Source organism: Trichomycterus rosablanca, chromosome 13 (genome assembly GCF_030014385.1).
Source record: "Trichomycterus rosablanca isolate fTriRos1 chromosome 13, fTriRos1.hap1, whole genome shotgun sequence".
In the NCBI taxonomy this organism is placed as follows: domain Eukaryota; kingdom Metazoa; phylum Chordata; class Actinopteri; order Siluriformes; family Trichomycteridae; genus Trichomycterus; species Trichomycterus rosablanca.
Window position 1 is genome coordinate 10819404 of NC_086000.1, and position 22167 is coordinate 10841570.

At 38.2% G+C, this 22167-nt stretch overlaps 1 protein-coding gene across 2 annotated transcripts in view; it reads right to left on the reverse strand.

The window, feature by feature from the left end:
- The window catches only part of eml1 (EMAP like 1), a 60105-nt gene that overhangs the window by 32456 nt on the left and 5482 nt on the right, over nt 1-22167 (reverse strand). The window contains exons 1-3 of one of the 2 annotated variants that reach the window (XM_063006949.1): nt 7301-7366; nt 7019-7201; nt 3156-3285 (exon numbers count right to left, since the gene is read on the reverse strand). In XM_063006949.1, coding sequence (XP_062863019.1) covers nt 3156-3285; nt 7019-7201; nt 7301-7337 — 350 coding nt within the window. In that variant the 5' untranslated portion in view covers nt 7338-7366. Of the gene's footprint in view, nt 1-3155; nt 3286-7018; nt 7202-7300; nt 7367-22167 lie in introns of those variants that run through there. The other variant, XM_063006948.1, reaches the window with a different exon arrangement.

Consider the following 22167-nt stretch of genomic DNA (forward strand, 5'->3'; position numbering starts at 1 on the left):
TGTCAGTGCTCAGACCATACGCCGCACACTACATCAAATTGGTCTGCATGGCTGTCACCCCAGAAGGAAGCCTCTTCTGAAGTCTCTACACAAGAAAGCCCGCAAACAGTTTGCTGAAGACATGTCAACAAAGGACATGGATTACTGGAACCATGTCCTATGGTCTGATGAGACCAAGATTAATTTGTTTGGTTCAGATGGTCTCAAGCATGTGTGGCGGCAATCAGGTGAGGAGTACAAAGATAAGTGTGTCATGCCTACAGTCAAGCATGGTGGTGGGAATGCCATGGTCTGGGGCTGCATGAGTGCAGCAGGTGTTGGGGAGTTACATTTCATTGATGGACACATGAACTCCAATATGTACTGTGAAATACTGAAGCAGAGCATGAGCCCCTCCCTCCGGAAACTGGGTCGCAGGGCAGTGTTCCAGCATGATAATGACCCCAAACACACCTCTAAGACGACCACTGCTTTATTGAAGAGGCTGAGGGTAAAGGTGATGGACTGGCCAAGCATGTCTCCAGACCTAAACCCAATAGAACATCTTTGGGGCATCCTCAAGCGGAAGGTGGAGGAGCGCAAAGTCTCGAATATCCGCCAGCTCCGTGATGTCGTCATGGAGGAGTGGAAAAGCATTCCAGTGGCAACCTGTGAAGCTCTGGTAAACTCCATGCCCAGGAGAGTTAAGGCAGTTCTGGGAAATAATGGTGGCCACACAAAATATTGACACTTCAGGAACTTTCACTAAGGGGTGTACTCACTTTTGTTGCCAGTGGTTTAGACATTAATGGCTGTATATTGAGTTATTTTGAGGGAAGAATAAATTTACACTGTTATATAAGCTGCACACAGACTACTTTTCATTGTGTCAAAGTGTCATTTTGTCAGTGTTGTCCCATGAAAAGATATACTTAAATATCTGCAGAAATGTGAGGGGTGTACTCACTTTTGTGATACACTGTACATTGTGGTTTAAACTCTTATGACGTTTTCAAAATATTTACCCACGTCTACCTTAACCTTTGTGTAATCAATCTTTACAAAAAGGTGACTAAATGCAAAGCACAAAAAATAAATGACTCTAGCTATAAAGTTTTTATGCAAGCAAAACACTGCTTTGGTTATTGGATATACATTTATAGAAATAATGTTCAGAGAAAAAGTTTAAAAGATCAGTGTTAATGCTAATATATAAACTTTCTATATGCAATTTCTCAAATATCAGAGATTAGAGTGATATCAGCTGTGCCCATTCTTTTTTTCATGAGTAAATTAATTACAAGAACCCTTCTGATGATTTTCATTTATTTTATTAGTGTTATCAACTATGGGTACTTAACCAGTGGTATATACAGGGGTTGGACAATGAAACTGAAACACCTGGTTTTAGACCACAATAATTTATTAGTATGGTGTAGGGCCTCCTTTTGCGGCCAATACAGCATCAATTCGTCTTGGAAATGACATATACAAGTCCTGCACAGTGGTCAGAGGGATTTTAAGCCATTCTTCTTGCAGGATAGTGGCCAGGTCACTACGTGATGCTGGTGGAGGAAAACGTTTCCTGACTCGCTTCTCCAAAACACCCCAAAGTGGCTCAATAATATTTAGATCTGGTGACTGTGCAGGCCATGGGAGATGTTCAACTTCACTTTCATGTTCATCAAACCAATCTTTCACCAGTCTTGCTGTGTGTATTGGTGCATTGTCATCCTGATACACGGCACCGCCTTCAGGATACAATGTTTGAACCATTGGATGCACATGGTCCTCCAGAATGGTTCGGTAGTCCTTGGCAGTGACGCGCCCATCTAGCACAAGTATTGGGCCAAGGGAATGCCATGATATGGCAGCCCAAACCATCACTGATCCACCCCCATGCTTCACTCTGGGCATGCAACAGTCTGGGTGGTACGCTTCTTTGGGGCTTCTCCACACCGTAACTCTCCCGGATGTGGGGAAAACAGTAAAGGTGGACTCATCAGAGAACAATACATGTTTCACATTGTCCACAGCCCAAGATTTGCGCTCCTTGCACCATTGAAACCGACGTTTGGCATTGGCACGAGTGACCAAAGGTTTGGCTATAGCAGCCCGGCCGTGTATATTGACCCTGTGGAGCTCCCGACGGACAGTTCTGGTGGAAACAGGAGAGTTGAGGTGCACATTTAATTCTGCCGTGATTTGGGCAGCCGTGGTTTTATGTTTTTTGGATACAATCCGGGTTAGCACCCGAACATCCCTTTCAGACAGCTTCCTCTTGCGTCCACAGTTAATCCTGTTGGATGTGGTTTGTCCTTCTTGGTGGTATGCTGACATTACCCTGGATACCGTGGCTCTTGATACATCACAAAGACTTGCTGTCTTGGTCACAGATGCGCCAGCAAGACGTGCACCAACAATTTGTCCTCTTTTGAACTCTGGTATGTCACCCATAATGTTGTGTGCATTGCAATATTTTGAGCAAAACTGTGCTCTTACCCTGCTAATTGAACCTTCACACTCTGCTCTTACTGGTGCAATGTGCAATTAATGAAGATTGGCCACCAGACTGGTCCAATTTAGCCATGAAACCTCCCACACTAAAATGACAGGTGTTTCAGTTTCATTGTCCAACCCCTGTATGTGATAACAAACAATGATTTCAAGACAATGGTTAAATTTGCTCTGTTTGTGCTATTTCAGCATTTAATGTGCTATTAATGCATCAAATGGCATTTAAATAGATGTTGATGTGATTTCTTTAGTTAGAACAACATTCACTCTTCTGAGAAAGCTTCTGACAAGACTTTTAAGTATGTCTGTGGGAATTTGTGCCTGTTAAGTCAAAACAGCATTTGTATGGCTGGCTGGGCACTGACGTTGGACAAGAAAGCCATTTTTTTCCAAAGCTGTTCAGTGGGGGTGGGGACTTTATAGACCTAGCTTTGTGCACAAAGGCACAGTCATGCTGAAAAGGGCCTTCCCTATACTCTGCTGCAAAGTACAAAGCATTTAGTTTTCAATAATTTCAATATTCATGAATTCAAAAATTAGATGGGGTGTCCTAATACTTAAGTCCAAATAGTGCTAGGATTCATGGGTTCATTAGTGGTAAATAAATTAAGTCTGAAACTTAAAATCTCTAATTCTAAGTTAAATCAAGAATATCTTACCTTTTGGTCGCTGGAAAATAGTTGTCTTTCCTGAAGATTGAGGGTGATGGTAGTGTGCCAGTTTTCTTTGGTGGAAGATTGCCATTGTTAATTGTGGGTTTTAGTGGTAGGGCTGCAATCATTGCCCTGGCTGTGAGAGAAGACAACAGTAAGATATAAGACATTTAGAGTTTATAAAAATGTTCATTTAAAAAGCTAATTAACTTCATTTACCAGGTGACTGAAGCAAGTGTGGAAAAATGATCCACTAAGGAATATGCAAATTTGACCTTTTCCATTATCTGCTAGTTTTATTTAGACTAAGATTATGTGGAATTATCTTCTTTTTATTCATTTATTCGGTTAAATTCTAGGTCTCTCTTTGTTCCATTTTAGTTGCATGAGCATACACCTCCATGACTGCTGACAGCAGAGATCTATGCAGGGAGTCTCTATTTATATTGCCCTGGGAGCAACTCTATTAAATATTCATCCCTGCAGATTACTCCAGTTGCTGAGCATATACGCAACGCATACGGATTTACACACTCTCAAAGAGAATCACTGCAGAACGAGATCAAAGAGACACAAAAAGAAGAAAAATCAGAAGAGCTCGGTATAAAAAAGAAATCAGAAAGGGCGCAAACAAATCAACCAACCTAAAGTGGTTTTGGTCAAACATAAGCAGCCACAATTCACCCTAATGAATAGTGCACAGACATTAAAAGACCAAACATCAGACATTTGGGTCAGATTTTTGTCTAGTAGTGGGTGATGGGGAAGTTTTGTTGCACATAGTGAGCTGCAGCTCTTGTAGCCTGCTAATCAAAATATATCTGTAATCAAACACTTTCATCAGTCAAGCTTAATTAGGGCCCACCCCCCTTTATTTTTTGCCCTCTGTGGTGCATAAGACAAAGCAGAATTAGAATCTTAGTTCTTCATATACAGTATTTTATTTGGGTTTATTACAAACTAGCGGTTTGACAAAAAAAATAAACTTTACTATGATCTCATGTTGCTCACCATAGGAAAATGGTCAGTATTGGCCTGTTCCTTTTAAAGATTTTGTTTTCATCAAGCAGTTTAGTGATTTTTTAAAATACAAACCTATTTTTTTACAGCTTTTAACAGTCCTGTGGATTTAATTACTCTTTTATTTGTTTGTATTTGTCAGTGCTGTGTTCCACATGTTACAATATTAAATGTGCAGCTTTTTAAAACCCTTTTACAAACATTTTTCCGGATAAAACATGTTTCAAACATTGCAGCTGAAACTAGGTTCTTAGAGCAGGTTACATTAGATAATCAGTTAATGGATTTTGCAATCGAAAAACTGATTCTGTAAAATGTAAAATATTTTATTTAATATATTTTTAAACAACAGGAATTTTATTATTTATTACTATTTTTTTATCCTGGGAGTCCTAATATGCAGGAGTATTTGGGGCACAAAGACTTTTGTCACAGATCAATGTCAATGCCTTTAAATTTGTTATTTGTAATCTGCACTGGTGCAGATGGTGGTGCAGTGGGTAGCGCTGTCGCCTCACAGCAAGAAGGGCCGGGTTTGATTCCACAGCTGGGCATTCAGGGTCCTTTCTGTGTGGAGTTCACACTCTCCCTGTGTCTGTATGAGTTTCAAGGTTGATATGAGTCCAAGGCTGATATGAGTCATTTCAATCTGAACTACATAAATCATTTTAGATCAGCATGAATGTTTCGTAAACCTTGTACCTATATCTATATTACAAAACTCTATTATAAGGACATATTTCTGCTTTTTTTTATTTATTTTTTTATGCGCAGACTGGAAGAATTCTTACAGAAGCAGATTAACACGACACATTGGGAAAGCACAGGTGTATTCAATCAGAGTCTAGCTTGATAAGATAAGGCCTATCCAATTCCCCCACTATAGTATTGTAGCAATGCAGCAAAAGTGGAAACATCAAGTGCATCAAAACTGGTTGGCGGTTCCGTAATAAGGTGAGGCTCCAAAACATCCATTTCAGTGGATTCATCCAGTTGAGGCTTGTTATTTAGTTAAGGACATAAATCAGGTGTGTTTGGGGCAGGGAAAACAACAAGTAATGCAGGACTTAGGTACTTCCGAACCAAAATTAAGAAACTAGGGTACACAAAAGACATATTGTACTCAGCATCTAAGAACTAAAATAAAAATATAGGCTCATCAACACAGACAAGCATAGGAACAACTGAGAGTATTAATATCCACACAGACTTCATTACTGTAGCAATAAAACTAGGAAGGAGGAGGGCAGAAACTAAAGTGGTGCAAAGATATCGGTAAGTACAATATACCGGTACATATTTAAGTTTTTCATTCTTCTCTTGTGAGTGAATCAGGTGCAAGTGCATTGTGTTTAAAAGAAAAAAAATTTACTTCAGGGTTGGAAATAAAATGCTTACCAAACATACAGTATATAACAGCATTAAACAAAGTAAAATGATGTGCATGGAAAAAATGAGATATAGTCTTAAATTATGCATCTTTATAAGTTAAGATACTGGACCCCTGGGAAGAATTTTGGGGAGGTAAATTATTTTAATAGCCATTGTTTTGCTCTAAAGCAAAGTCCTTAACCCTAAATTATTTTACTGTATCCTATATTAATTGGTAATCACTGTAAACAAAAGTGTTTCCCTGTACTGGACTGCTAATAAAAAAAATATCAGCATTATGGCTATACGTCGATTATCACATTAAGTTTTTTTTGCCTTCAGGACACACATTCATATGAAGGGTCATGCAACGACCCCATTATTTGCTGTCTATGATCATGTGCCATTAATTAGCCAGCAGAGGTTGTAACTGCAGCAGTTATGAGGAATCCTTATGGCCTCCCACCCCCTGACTAGCCAATAATTGTTTGTGTAGGTGCCAGGTCAGCCGAGATTCAAACTCTTGAGTTTGAGATGTCAAAACTGGTGGGCTAGCATGGGCATGCTGCCAAGTTTGGGCTTATAAACACTAATTGATTTAAGTTAGGCGGATAACTGAATTAGTTAAATGTAGATGAAGACATTGTTGGCCCGAGTGGTTATATCGGCTGGTTGTGCATTTACATACAAACATAATTGGCTATGTCTGAGGGGAGTAGATGGGCCAAGAACCCATGATGGATTGGCGAACTGGCTGGGGTGTCTTAATGCAGGGTTTGTCAAGCTTTTTTTTAATTGACCCACATTTTGTCAATGATTTTTGTCCTGACTAGCCAATAATTGTTTGTGTGGGCTAGCATGGGCATGCTGCCAAGTTTGGGCTTATTTTCATTTTTTAGTGATTTACTTTCTGTTTTTATGTGGTTCCTCTTCTATAATATTGATTATGCTTTTAGTAAATCATTGTTCATCATGTTTAAGCTGTTGGTTCTCAAGTGCAGGATAATTTATTTTGTTGTTTTGTTTTAGCACAATAACAGAACATAATTTACTTATTTATTTATGGTGTTACATTTACATTCTATCATGGGTGCAGTCCTTTAGAAGCACTGATTTACTGTGTTTAAATTGTAGTGCTAAGATTGATCCACCACATAACTCACACTGTCTGCTCAGTTTTGCTCTAGTAGTGTAAATGTAAATGTAGTGTTCACTTTTTACAGGTAGATTTAGTATAAATCACATTTTGCATAGAAACAGATGAGCTACAATCAGTAATTGTATACCTACATCATGCATGTATAAAACTGTCCTAAAAGATAGGTGTACCTAATGAAGTGGCAAAACGTGAATGTTTTTGCAGTAAGTTTATGCTGACACCTTACAATAAAAATAAGATGACTGAATTTTCCAAAAGCAGCTGGAGATCAACCAGGCTGAAACATGCTGTGCGAGTATGTATGCTGTGTGTATGCTACCTTTGGTTGGTCCCTTTCTGCTCAGCATAGCCTGTTGCTCCTCTGAGATGTTGAGCCTTCTCACCACATCAGCCAGCGCTGACTTGAGCAGCTGAATTTCGTCCTCCTGCATCTGAACCCGCTGCTCCAAAGAGGCGAGTCGGTCAGTCACCTCCATGTTGCTGGTAGCCGAGGCGCTGTCATCTGTACAACACACAAACACACACGATTTAACATAAAATACATGCAGATGTGTAAAGATGGCTTCAAAACAAACACACATGGATTGAATATTGGATGTACAGATGATATCTTTTAAATAAGCAAAATTAAACATCATGTCTGGGTGGCAGTGCCACTGCAATTTGCATGGTTCAATAAGCACGGAAGTTATTTGAATATTGATGACTGTGTGTGTTAACCCATGTGACTAAATGCAGGTACTAATCCTATGCGCTTTGTGCCATGGCTGCAGTTATAGTAATAAAAGGAAGACTATAAGAAGAAAAATTACAAAAATTAAACTTTGTTTTAGTTTGTAGAGGGCTCTTTTCTAATCTATTCCTTCACAATATGAGATTATAGTACAGCCAAATGTATGTGGAAACCCTTCTTTATTGTTAATTTCAGGAGTTTCAGCCACACCAATTGCTAACCAATTGCTAGAGGACATACAGTCAAGCCGGAAAGTCTGCACACCCCTTTCACCTACTTCACGTTTTATTCCATTACAGACTCATTCTATAATGGATTGAGTTCATTTTTTGTCACAAAATCCTACACAACATAGCCTACGATGACAAAGTGAAAGCAGGTTTTTAGACGTTTGTGCTTATTTATTAAAAATCCAAATGACAATATTGACTCCATTAATCTTGCAAAGGGGAAACAGCTGGTAATTAAGGCAATAAAGAATAATGGGTATACGCAATATTGTATAAACACTAATTGATTTATGTTGGGCAGATAACTGAATTAGTTTAATGTAGATGAAGACATTGTTGGCCCCAGTGGTGCTATCTGCCAGTTGGGCATTTACATACAGACATGATTGGCTATTTCTGAGGCGAGTAGATGGGTCAAGGCCCCACAATGGATTGGCGAACTGGTCAGCTGTCTAGCAGCATGGTTTTTCAAGCTTTTTTTAAAGTGACCAACATTTTGTCCATGATTTTTACCGTGACACAGGCAACACAAACAATGCCTCAAAACAAAACACAATACTAAATATACTTAATGAACATGATGGCAATCTGGTCCCACTGTGGTTTACAAAATGTAAGGCAAAGCCTCCACATGGGGGGCGTACGTGTATAAGTTCATTTTGTGTTTATGTGCCTGTTAAAATAGTTTATTTAATTATTAATATTTTTTAACCCATTTTCTTTTTGACTTGTGACCCACCCAAGGGTCACGACTCAGGGTTTAAAACACCCTGTCTTAATGCATTGCATTCAGTGATTCCTGGGAAACCAAAACCAACGTGACCCTGACCTAACCATGATAAAGCTGTGGTAAAAACAGGTAAATAAAATGAAATGAAGCCTTATATGAAGCAAGAAGTCAATATCCACAAACTACAACTAATTAGAATGACTAAGTCAGACAAGTCTTGCAACTAACGAATATGGTACTGATATAGTTATATCCAAGGTGTAACAGAAAAAAATGCTATTGCAAGGTGGACGCACGTAGCATAATAATACAAGGAATGTTCAAAAAGTTTCCGCACTTTTATATTTTGGTTGGAAACGGTGAGAGCAGGAGGAGTAGTAACTGGTCGTGTCTGAGAGACTGAGAGAGAGCTTATAGTCCGGATTTAGCACCATCTGATTTCCATCTTTTTAGATCGCTCAAAGAAGCTTTAAGGGGAAGAAGATTTTCATGTGATGATGATTTGAAAGCAGCAGTGCATCAGTGGCCACTCGCTTAACCAAAAACATAACACAATAGTACTGCGCTGGGAAAAATGCATCGCAAAGGAAGGTGACTGTGTAGAAAAGTGATGTAATTTGTTTTTGAAATTCTTAATAAATAGTATTTTGATGAAGATCCCCCATGTGCAAAACATTATTTTGGAATTATAAGACTACAGTAGAATGATGTAATCTGTATTATGTATATATAACAAGGTTGATCTAACAAGGCATATGCAAATAACACCATCTTACTGTAAAATATGGTGGTGGTAGTATCATGTAAGTCATGCTTGGTCTGTTTGGGACTGATTGAAAAATGCATGGTGCACATTACACCAGTGGTTTTAGATTAAAAAAAAAAACTGCTCTTCTCCCTCAGCCTAAACTGGGAAGGAAGTTTAAGCACACTGATTTAAAGCAATGCCAGTGTGGTCTTTTTAAGTGACCCCATACCTCATTTAAACATCTGTGGTGAGTTTGCTGTATACCACTGCTCCCTAGCTGTTTTTTCAGTTCAGATTTTAAAAAAGGCTAGTGGCTGTAATTTCTTTATTTTGTTGGTCTGTGTGTTTGGTTTAAAAATGAGAATATATTATTTGTTGATGATTAAATATGAGTAATCAAGATAGCTAATATATCAATAAATATTCAGTCAAACGTCCTTGGCTAACTAATTTAATCAGTAGATTGATAAAAGAGCATTCATTAAAAATTTATGGTAGAACCTGTATCTTCAGCCAACTAATTATAAGCTCGCTTACACACATTCACACTCACACACACACACATAGCCCCTAGTCAGTCCACTATAAATGTAGCTGCCGTTAATACACTAACAATGACACTGATTACTGTACTCAGGGATTCACTTACTTAACTGTTTTAATCAATTAAACACAACCTGCTCTACAATAATCTTTATGTAAATACACAATAAAATTAAACATTCTTGGATTATACAATATTACATATTCTTCTATATACCATTCATTTTGTTATGTCTGGGGAATTTTCCTTTCTTAAAATGACTCATTATCATAATTTTAATTGTGCAGCTTGGTCCCAGCAGGAAAGCACTTAATAGAATGATAATGAGATGTTAAAATGGAAAAAAAGAAATGTTATATGTTATGAAAGGCAAAAAATGACTGGTGTTGCATATTCCATATAGGGCACCTTGTTACAGTGGTTTGGAAATTAAATTAGCATACACAAGAAATTACTCACGTGTTTTAATCAGTGGGATGACAGTCAAGTGTGGGCACCCAGTTGAGTGGGTTGTCTGGGTCAGACAGCCAGGGGTGAATTCGTCCCTTACTCCAATAACAGTGTTCTTTAAACAACTCACTTACTCTATGCATTATACATACAGTAGAAATCTCAAGTCTAATCTTTTAGTAGCTTAGTAATGAAAACTCAATTTAAAGCTCCCTGCTGAGGTCATTGTGCTTCAAACGCTTTTAGAGCAATCGCGGAACTTAGCTCATATAACCAACCACTAAGCAGTCAAGCTGTTGTAGCTCCTAGAAACTTTCCCTTGCAGCACATGCAGCTGCAAAACACAAGTATAACAGGGCAGAAATGTGATGATGTTATATGTTAAGAAGCTGGCATGGCTGCATTTCCACATTGCTAGCAATGTGTTTGGCTGAAATTCTGAAAGCATAATTACAATGGGAGGGAATTGAAGAAGACAAAATTAAGGCCAGGGGATGTCAAAGTATTTTTGTAAAATTGTGGAATTAAAATGTTAAAATAGTAAAGGTTGGCAATGAGATTTAGTAAAATGATTTAGGAATTTGAACATCAGGAATTTCCACACTGTGACTATAAACACTAATGAGTTATGCTCATTTAATAAATGTACGTGTGAGCACCCAGGTGGCACAGCGGAATATTCCGTTAGCACACCAGCGCCGAGATTCTGAACACTTTGGTTCGAAACTCAGTGTTGCCACCGGTCGCCTGAACGCCATCTAGCAGGCATAATTGGCAGTGCCTGCAGCAGACACTAATTGGCCACCATGTCTGCTAGGGCAGGATGTACGTGTATAGTATGATTTGGCATTTGTTGTATTCAAAACAAAGTTTATCAGATAATCAGATTTCTCAATTCTCATTCAGTTAAACTGATCAAAAATGTATGACATGATCAGACAGAAACTAAGTTTTCTGCCAAGCAGTTGGAACGAAATGTGATTTTGCTTGAACATGTTGTAATTTGCTCTTTGATTAAAAAATGTGCTTTCTCTAAAGCAACTTAGAACCTAAGTGCTATAAAGATGAAGCTAAATCATTAAATCTATAGACAGCTGTTAATTAAAAATGTTTGTTACAGAACATCTAAGTTCTGTAACACGTTTCACACCAACAATGTGAAGACACAGACTTGTTTTTGAATAATGATGCGCTGGGTTAGTTGCCAGGTCAAATATTTGCATACTATACTGGGCAAACAATCATTGATGTTAAGGTTTAATTCTAGAATTAATTCTAAGATAATTTACTCTTGCATTGGTTTATACATTCTAAAAACAAAAGAGGTAAATGCAACTGTGTGACTGTAAGCAGCAAACACAGAGACACAGAGGAACCTTATCAGCAAGCTATTTTGGTGTAATATAATTGATTTAAACCTTTCCCTGGAAAACAAATCAATAGTAGGCTGCCATTATTGTCTGGATTTAGCCAGAAAGCATTGATTGGTATCCAGTATGAAGCTTGAATTTGCCTTCTCCATTGCATATCATGGCATCCATGACTGCATATTTGTTTGCTGCAGAAAAAAAGTTCAATTTCAGTAGAAAAGTTGTTTTGGATAAAGTGGTTTCTGAGAATAAATGGTTGTGTGTTGCAGCAGGTAGTGTGAGTAGCAGGGTCCTGACAGATAACCAGCGTGAAGGACTGGCACGGTCTATGGTGCATTTTGTATGTTAACATTTGCATAATATTTAACAACCTGTTTACTTTTTGGATAAAGGACCAGAAAGTACATACTGATTTTAGAGTGTAGCAATATTATACAGTTAAATAATGTAAATTTAGACTTTTTAAAGCGTTACTAAAATATGCTAGCTCCAATTGTCCAATGTGTGCAGACTAGATCAGTTCTTCTCAAGCATGCCATAATCACGCAAAACACATCAGCACACATTAAAAAAGTGACGCTCTATTAGCAACATTATATCCTTAATAAAACACAAATGCCTTCCATAAACTTTCTCAACCATGAATGATTGCCTGCATTTATGAGCAAACCTATCATTTAAACACATTAACATGCTTAAAGGGGGGGGGACTAAGTAGCCAGAATGATTGCTTAGATGCGAATAGATTTTTTACCCTTCATTTGAAGGGTACAGAAAGACTGGCACATGTTTATATCTTGTGTAGCACTCTTAATAAGGCTAATAAACTAGTAAAATGAGAATATAAGTACATTTTAAATGCATTTGTTGCTTTAATGACTCATGAACATTTTCTCCTTTTGCAATCTTATTAAAAGGCAACACAGAATCTTCATAATAATGGTGATGTCTGTCTAAACAGACCAAAGATGTCAGATCTGCAATGTACTATTTATTTGCTAGCTTTCTTCTGTCCTCTATATCCAACTAGACATCTTCCAACTACAACCCCAAATCAGAAAACACAGCACAGTGGAAACGTCTATTGTGGTCAGATGAATCAGCATTCCAGATCGAAAAGGACCATCCAGACTGTTATTAGCAAGTCCAAAAGCCAGGGTCTGTCATGGCATGGGGCTGTGTCAGTGCCCTTGGCAAAAGGTCATTTACACTACTGTGGCAGCATTCATGCAGAAAAGTACATTGAGATCTTAGAGCAACATATGCTGCCTTGAAGACATCATCTTTTCCAGGGACGTCCATGCATTTTTCAACAAGACAATGCAAAACTACATGCTGCACACATTACAAGTAGAGAATGTGTGGAGAATTTTGAAAGGAGAAATGCGACAATGACGACCCCGTACTGTTGCACATCTTAAGACGTGTTTGCAGGAAGAATGGGACAAAATAAAAGCTGAAACACTAAATCACTTGGTATCCTCAGTGCCAAAACATTTTTTAAGTGTGGTGAAAAGGAATGGCAACATTACAAAGTGGTAATTGCTTTACTGTCCCAACTTTTTTGGAATGTGTTGCAAACCTGAAATGCAGGAATGGATGTTTATTGATAAATGAAATTAAGTTGAAGTGAAATATCTCGGTTTATCCTGTCTGCAAGCAAATAAAAGTCAAGGTAAATGTAAGAAACTGTGTTTTTTATTATTTGCATTTTCCATGCTGTCCCAACTCTTTCTGATTTGGGGTTGTTGTAAATATGGCTTTACTACCCTGCTGAAAGCTTCATAAGTCCATATCTTTACAGACACTTGAGGAAGAATATATTTTACCAAAAAGCTCTGGGACCTTTAATGTGACAGTGTCATAGTATTTCTCTGATTGCAAAATCTAGAACAGCAGCTCAGCCGCATTGTATTAGCCGGATTGTATTTACTCCATGAGTTGTATTGTATAAGCATCCATATAAAAGCATAAGATCACCATGTGCTCTACCAAGTATGAGTTGGAGTGGAAAAGCACATTGCTAATGGACTTTTAATTTGTCAGACTAATGAATAACATTTCACCTTCTGGCACTTAGTCAAATCTAAGTTTGATGGATGCCAAAAATATGTGCTTTATGGCAACAGTTGAGATAAACTATGTTCTGTTTTTGCAGGATAATGCCACTATAAACAAATTAATATCTATAAAGTAATGGTTTGCCAATAGTTATGCTATTTAATACTGGCTTACTGTGCAGGCAGCTGGAAGGATGGGGAGAGACCAACTGCTGCTGAATGATCAAAGATAATTTGACCCTCTTTAATGTCTTCCTTAAAGCAAACTGTAATGAATAAAACATTTTAAATCTGTAATATGTGGCCGGGTATTCTCACCGACTCTCACAACAATCTGAGCTTATCACAAAAGCAACCCAGTGAGGAGCTTTGGAAGGATTCGAACAACAAGTGTTTATAAATCTCAGCCTTAGAAACAGCCAATGGGCCTAAAGGATTATGGGAGTGTAGTGCTCTGCTGCTCTTGCTTTAGCAAAGCAAAATCTTCTCAGTGCTCAAAGCAAACAAAAATGTGTTAAGAGCTGTTTTACAAACTCTAAATGTAAACCCAAAAGACGTCTTGCATTATTTTCCTCAAATAATATCCTTGCACTTATCTTACACACAAACCCTCCAGACAGAGAGTAAGAAAGTACGCAGTGGTTTATATACTATAAATGAACTTGTTTTAACACTTTGTTTGGCAGCTGTGCCAAGAGCGAACAGGTTGTCCTTTGTTATCAATTATTTTATTACAGTAAGCATGATAACATTCAAGGAAGCAAGAATATAGACAGTTAAATAATTTACTAAACTCTTATCTCTGCACGGATTCAATAAAATCAATAACATTGTGTGGAACTCACTCTAAAGCTTTAGTCAGTTCTTAATGTCTAGAATAAGAAAATCAATTTCCCTACACTATTATTCACTTGAAAATACCAAACCAAATTTGGCCAAAACAGCCCTGACTCGTCAAGGCATGGAGTCTGACACCTTTCTATCAGAACCAGCATTAACTTCTTCAGCAATTTGAGCTACAGTAGCTTGTCTGTTGAATCGGACCACACGGGCCAGCCTTCGCTCCCCACGTGCATCAATGAGCCTTGGTCGCCCATGACCCTGTCGCTGGTTTACCACTGTTCCTTCCTTGGACCACTTTTGATAGATACTGACCACTGCAGATCGGGAACACCCCACAAGAACTGCAGTTTTGGAGATGCTCTGACCCAGTCGTCTAGCCATCACAATTTGGCCCTTGTCAAATTTGCTTAAATCCTTATGTTGCCCATTTTTCCTGCTTCTAACACATCAACTTTGGGGATAGAATGTTCACTTGCTTCCTAATATATCCCACCCATTAACAGGTGCCGTGATGAAGAGATAATCAGTGTTATTTACTTCACCTGTCAGTGGTCATAATGTTATGCCTGGTCGTTGTATATTTTCTAAGCAATTAAAAGTTAAGAGCCTTGCTCAAGGGCCCAACAGTGGCACCCTGACAGTGGTGGGGCTTGAACCAGCGACCTTTTGATTACTAGTCCTATACCTTAATCGCTAGGCTACAGCTGCCCTGGCTACAGATGCCCTTTGATAAAAGCATTATCAAGGGACATCATAATAAAGAATGCTAATTCTGGTTTAATTCTATGGTACCCAGTCAGTTGTGATAGCATGAACTGAAGTATTTAAATAGCTGCCTTTATAAACAATGTATGTATGTATTAATTTTTAAAATACTTTTGTTTTATTCATTCAGTAAACTGGCACTTGACTCACATTAGTCCTTCATGCTGAGAGAGGGAGAGCTGGATAGAACTAAGGTCCATGTCCGTTAAATGGATCACAGCAGTTTGTTTTTTAAAATTCAATAGACAGATTATATGTATCATGGGCGGGCCCGTTCATTAGGGCGATTGGGCGACGCACCACCAAAGGGCGAAAGGGAAGACATTTTTCTATCACATTTAACCAGTGTTAAACTAGCTGTGACTGTTCTAAATAGCCTGTCTTGCCTCTGAATATCGTAGTCCAATCAGTGTTGAGTTGTGTTCCGTACAGTACCTCCCCTTTTGGGCGATTTCAGTCTGATTAAAAATCGCCCGGATTGCTCTGATAGACTCTCATATTAAGGCACTTTTTTTCGAACTGTAGGCACTGCAATACAATCTCTATGGGTTCCGGGAGGGCTAGTACTTATGTGCTTGCGTCACACGTAACCTGGTGTAGCGATAATTGGAGCAGCTAGCGATCTCGTCAACATGAGACTACCATTACCTCAGGATCTGCTGCACCTAAAATAAAATGCTATCTTATGAAGACTGAATTAAATTGTTAGTGTGAAGGCTTTACTTAATTTTATGATTAATGGTAAAGCTGGTCTCTCTCCATGTTCAAAGTTATTTGTGAGGGCAAACTGATTTAAGACGTTAATTATTTAAGCTTTAATTTACCCATTAAATGGGTCACCTTGGCCATCATCGCAACAATTGCCCCCCCCCCCCCCCCCCCCCCTGAGAGATTTGGCAGGAGCCGCCACTGATATGTATGTTAAAAGAAACTTTACATTGCCTTATTTAATCAATAGCCCTGCATTTTAGTCACACATGCATAACAAATGCAAAAGATGAAAGAACAAAATGATCACTTTTCCAAGGTTTGTCCATTGTTAAGATAATTCTTTATGAAATGTTGTTACACTTGCAACCAGGCATGATGCAAGTAAATTTGGACATTAATTCTGCTTGTATGATGTTTTTAGACTAAATAAATTGGTTTATGAGTACAAAATAAAAATCTCTTTTGAGGAACAAGTATAAAATTTTATTTTATTATACTGTGGTACAGACTTGTATTCTCAGATTCAGTGTACAGAAATGGGAGAAAAGTGCAGGCAGGACGCCTGATATACAATATGCCAATAGTATTTTTTTTACACACAGATGTGTTTATTATGACATTCATGCTTGGTTATACAGCTAGCACTAAATAATTCAGTTTGTTTTGACATAAAGAGAGTAGATCACAAAATAAATAGGTTTACTAAGTGGTGGTTAACCTATTTAACAATAATTGTACAGAGATGACAGTTGATATATGTCAGACATTGTTTATGAAAAGACAAGAACAAGCTGATTAAATGAAAGAAGAAATGTGTGAGTGCATGTGTATACACCGATCAGCCATAACATTAAAACCACCTCCTTGTTTCTACACACATTGTCCATTTTATCAGCTCCACTTACCATATAGAAGCACTTTGTAGTTCTACAATTACTGACTGTAGTCCATTTGTTTCTCTGCATGCTTTGTTAGCCCCCTTTCATGCTGTTCTTCAATGGTCAGGACCACCACAGGACCCCCACAGAGTAGGTATTATTTGGGTGGTTGATCATTCTCAGCACTGCAGTGACACTGACATGGTGGTGGTGTGTTAGTGTGTTTTGTGCTGGTATGAGTGGATAAGACACAGCAGCACTGAAGGAGTTTTTAAACACCTCACTGTCACTGCTCGACTGAGAATAGTCCACCAACCAAAAATATCCAGCCAACAGCGCCCCGTGGGCAGCGTCCTCTGACCACTGATGAAGGTTTAGAAGATGACCAACTTAAACAGCAGCAACAGATGAGCGATCATCTCTGACTTTACATCTACAAGGTGGACCAACTAGGTAGGAGTGTCTAATAGAGTGGACAGTGAGTGGACATGGTATTTAAAAACTCCAGCAGCACTGCTGTGTCTGATCCACTCATACCAGCACAACACACACTAACACACCACCACCATGTCAGTGTCACTGCAGTGCTGAGAATCATCCCGCACCTAAATAATACCTGCTCTGTGGTGGTCCTGTGGGGGTCATGACCATTGAGGAACAGGGTGAAAGCAGGCTAAAAAAGTATGTAGAGAAATAGATGGACTACAGTCAGTAATTGTAGAACTACAAAGTGCTTCTATATGGTAAGTAGAGCTGATAAAATTGACAGTGAGTGTAGAAACAAGGAGGTGGTTTTAATGTTATGGCTGATCGGTGTGGATAGATAAATAGACAGACAGACAGACAGACAGACAGACAACCTTACATATCCCCTGACATTAGCAACATCTTTCCTCATGATACACCCTTATTTTTAAGCTTTTGTATTGTCGGGATTAGTGATTAAGAAGTTATTGCAGAGGAGTGTATAATTAATATGTTTTGAGGTGCTACAAGAAGACCCTAGCTTTTCCTTATGTTTCACTGTCATTCATGCTTTAGTGGCACAAAGCCAGAACTGCTGTATTTGCTTTGTGGGGACAAAGGCACTTTGCCATCAACCCACTCTGTTACCATACAGATGGAGCTTTGGGAGGATTAGACAGATCACCAGCCAAAAAATCATGTTTTGAAGCCAAAAGCACACTCTTATTACAAGAGATGCTGTAGTGGAAGGTGGTGGCGCTATTCATTTAACTACATTTCTCAATAACAGTTTCTCAGTTAATTAAGCAGCTTGTAGTCAGCAAAACAATTTTATCATCTTATTGGGACGGTATCAACGCACCACTCAAACTGATGGAATAGCATTATAAATGTAACATTATTTTATTTCTGCTTTTTGTTTGGCATTACTGTGGTGGCAAGAATGATAGCCACTTCTTATAAGTGTGGCACTGGCCACCCCTAGGTTATGCCCCTGACTGCCTCTAAAAAGTCATTTGGAGGTTTAACACTCTTTCATTAGTGCCTCGGCTTTACACTATTGACTTTAAATTAAAGATAAACACTCACTGAGCACTTCATCAGGTACACCTATCTGGTACGTACATTTTTTAAATTAACTACGCCTACCATACAGACAAACCTTGTACATATACAGTTACTATACCCCATTTACTAATCAAAAGCAACTCCCACAGTGCAGAGACCACCACCCAAATATCATCTGGTCAGTGGGGTCATATAAGGGTCCCTTTCAATTAGTAAATAGGGTACAGGGGGTGACAAAGTGTACAGAGTAACATATGGGCTACACTCAGTTACTGTATACCTACAAAACTCATCTGTATGGTAGGTGTATCTTAGGTGTAAAATCAATGAATATACATGTCAGATAGGTGAACCTAATAAAGTGCTCATGAGTGTAAATTAACAGATATCTTGTGTAAAACATCTAGGGCAACAACTGATCATTTACAGTATATTAAAGAAACAGGAGGAGAAATCCCACTGCAGACAACTATAATGCACCACAATAGTCACAACCGCTTCACTAAAACAGCTCCATCAGCTGGCTTTCCTTTAAAGGATGCCCACTCTGAAGCAGGACCAGCTGTATGATCATTAAAAGAGAAAGCAAGAAACCGACCTGGCAGTGGCACACTGCAGTAGATATGTGAAGTAGTTTGCCACTGACTCATTGCTCTTTCAAAAAATACAAAGTAACAGCAAGAGAGATGGTGAGATGTTCAGTGTTCTACAGCAAACTCTGAAAGACTTTACATGAAACATGGAACAAGATGTTTTATCAAGGCTGGTTCTGTTTTCTGGCTTTAGAAACAAAGCTCTTTTCAGCATGAGGGTGAAAGTTCATATTGTTTTCACACACAGAAAAAGGTCATTGAGTACAAACAATTGTACAATTGGTTGGTGTATTAAAAGTGACCCTGTTGTTCTAAGTGCCAAGAGGAAGAAATCTGACATGTCGGATGTTGCAAAGGATTTGCTCTGTTCACAGCTCTCATTATTTTTATTCAATTTTTACAGTAATCATTTACTGTTCAGTTATTGTTTTACTCAACTCAAATCTTTTCCACTTCTGTTTTTTCTGTTCTGTCAAATTCTATTGGGCTGTACAATTAAAGTGGCCACATTTATAGTCACAAAAAGGAGGACATTACACCCCAAAAGGAGAACGTCATACCAGGAACAGGGGGACATGATACTGCAACACAGAATGAAACCATAACCCATATAACAGTGTTTTTGACCAATTTAAGCAAGAATTCTATAACAAATTACTGTTTTACTCACCATGTTGTGTATACTTTTGATATTTAAGTCTGTTCCTCGCTGCCTCCAAAAGTTTACTAATTGACTCAAGTAGAGGTGTACGCAGAACAAAGCGAGCGGGCGAAATCAACCACCCAATCACAGACTAGCATTTAGAGGGCAGACCTTCTGCAATTGGTCAGTGGTGGGCGAGCATTTGTTTTGACATGTACCTGAGCCAATGACAGATCAAAAATGTAACCAGTTTATTCCAAAAGGAGGATTTTTAAGTGTCCGTCCTAGTGTTGCATGGGCGGAGGACTGGCTGCTGAAAAACCGGTCTGTCCGACCTAAAGCTGGAAGGCTGGCCACCCTATGTACAATATATAGATTGTTATTTATTCCAATGCAAGTGTCACAGTGGTCTGCAAATATACCACAATCATGACAAATCATAATGTAGCAAACATTTGGTCATTCATAACTTTTAATGTAACAAACCTACATTACAATTTACTGTGTTCAATCAGCACTTAGTCAGATATAAAAGGGTATCACATATGTGTTTTGATTAATTAATATAGAATTAAAAATATATTTCATATTAATGTATTTTACTGTTGGTCCTTGTTTTAAAGTGGACAACATACCCATCATGTACAAATTCATGTCCGAAAGACTTCACTTAAGAAAAACCTGTCAATCTTAAAGGTGTGAACTACAAGTGGCATTGAAGCATTGACTGTTCCTAGAGATACAGTTGGAAGCATAGGTTCAAAGTTCAAGTTAAAGGAACTTCACTGGCTACCATCAGATTCTTGAAGAGACAGGTGGTCAAAAACTTGTGACTGCAATGTCTTGCGTCAAGATTTGGTGGCAGCAGACACCAAAGTTTCAGTTTGCACAGTAAGATGAAGGTCTCCATGCTCAAACTCCAAGAGGTCTACCTTTACTAGCCCAAAAGCACAGGAAAAGTTGGCTATAGTATGCTCAAAACCATATAAATAAGCAACAAAAGTTTTTTATATTGTTCTGTAAAGCAACAGAACTTTTTGGGCCTTTGGATCGGTGATTTGTCCTAAAAAGGAAAAATGAAGCTTATGCTGAAAAGAACACCCTGCCCACAGTAAAGCATGGTGGTGACTCAATGATGTTCTGGGGCTGCTTTGCTTTCCCCGGCACTGGAAACCTGCAGCGAGTGGAGGGCTGTTAAATTTTGAGAAACCACTAGTTATATTAGTTGTGTTGAGCTATTTAAATTGTTTTTCTTTGATGAAAATGATCACACCAGATCCTCTGGTGTGTGCCATATACCAGACATTTACTCGCATTTCTTTATTATATATATGATATATTATTACATGCATTTTAAAGAAGAATGCAAAAGCCACAAGGCTAGAGAAAATGTGTCCCAAAATCAATCAACTTTATTTTTAGTCCACATATCAATATTAAGTACAGCATTATTTGACAGCATGGCTTAAGTATGAACACTGAGGAGAAAATTTAGTGCTGTGAGTGGGCCAAAATAAAAAAATAAAATAAAATTATTTAGGCTGACTGTGAAAACTAGAAATTATAATTAGAGATAGTCTTACCGTTCAGTTCAATCCCAAGATCATCTGTACAAACAATTTTCTGTCATTGCAATGTAAATGAAACAGTGATTTCTTTAAAAATAACCTTAATGTGTGTTTTTATTTTAAACACAATTTAGTGTTAACACAAAACATATAAAAATACTGGTTTTAGAATGGCTAAACGTTTGGCCTTCCCAAAGTCCAAAACCCTATCAAGCATATATAAACCACACCAAAAATCCAACTGTTACCTCTTATCAATCATAGACCTGGCAAATAGAACTGACTGGTCAGCCCCAAATCACTAGCCTGATAAAATAGCTGTAAAATTTATGATTTGTCCACCCCTGTTTTGTAATCTCATCCAGACAGACTATTTTTAAAGCATTCCTGACTTACTATATGTAAGAAAATGTGGTAAGGTCTTTTTTACAATCCACCCTGGCTAAATTTGAAATATAGTTCCAGTTTGAATGAGCTTCAACAATCCACGTAGCTGCAGAAGCCAATAGTACATCAATTACACTGAACATGCGATACAGTTTAATATTTGAATGAAGATGCTTAATGTTCAAAAAGCCTGCAACAATCATTCCACTCAGAGAAACTGATACTGACATCCTGCTATTTGGCATACTTTCCATTTGGCTTGCCAGTGACACATAAAATCTCCCAGAACAAATGACTACAATGTGGTGACCTCACCATGGCCTGTCTCAGTATCCACAATACATTATCTATAACTCAGCATTGACAGTCAGCCTTTCTCTGCTCCGTGGGGGTGCTAGTGTTCACTGTCTTTGTCAATCCAGAAGAATCAAACCATATTGTTATAGCTTTCAACATCTAAATTGGGCCAGGATCTGAAGGAACATCTGTGCACTGTCACAATACAGCCATGTTTTTATATAAACAAGGAAGCCCTTGATTTGCTAAGGTTTTGCATTTGTAAATACACGTTACTTACTAACAGGGTCTATACCAAATTTTCTTTTAAATAAAGAAAAGAACATAATTGTTCATCTTGTAAGTTTTCCTTAATGAATATTCATTTTATGACATCATAAGACTA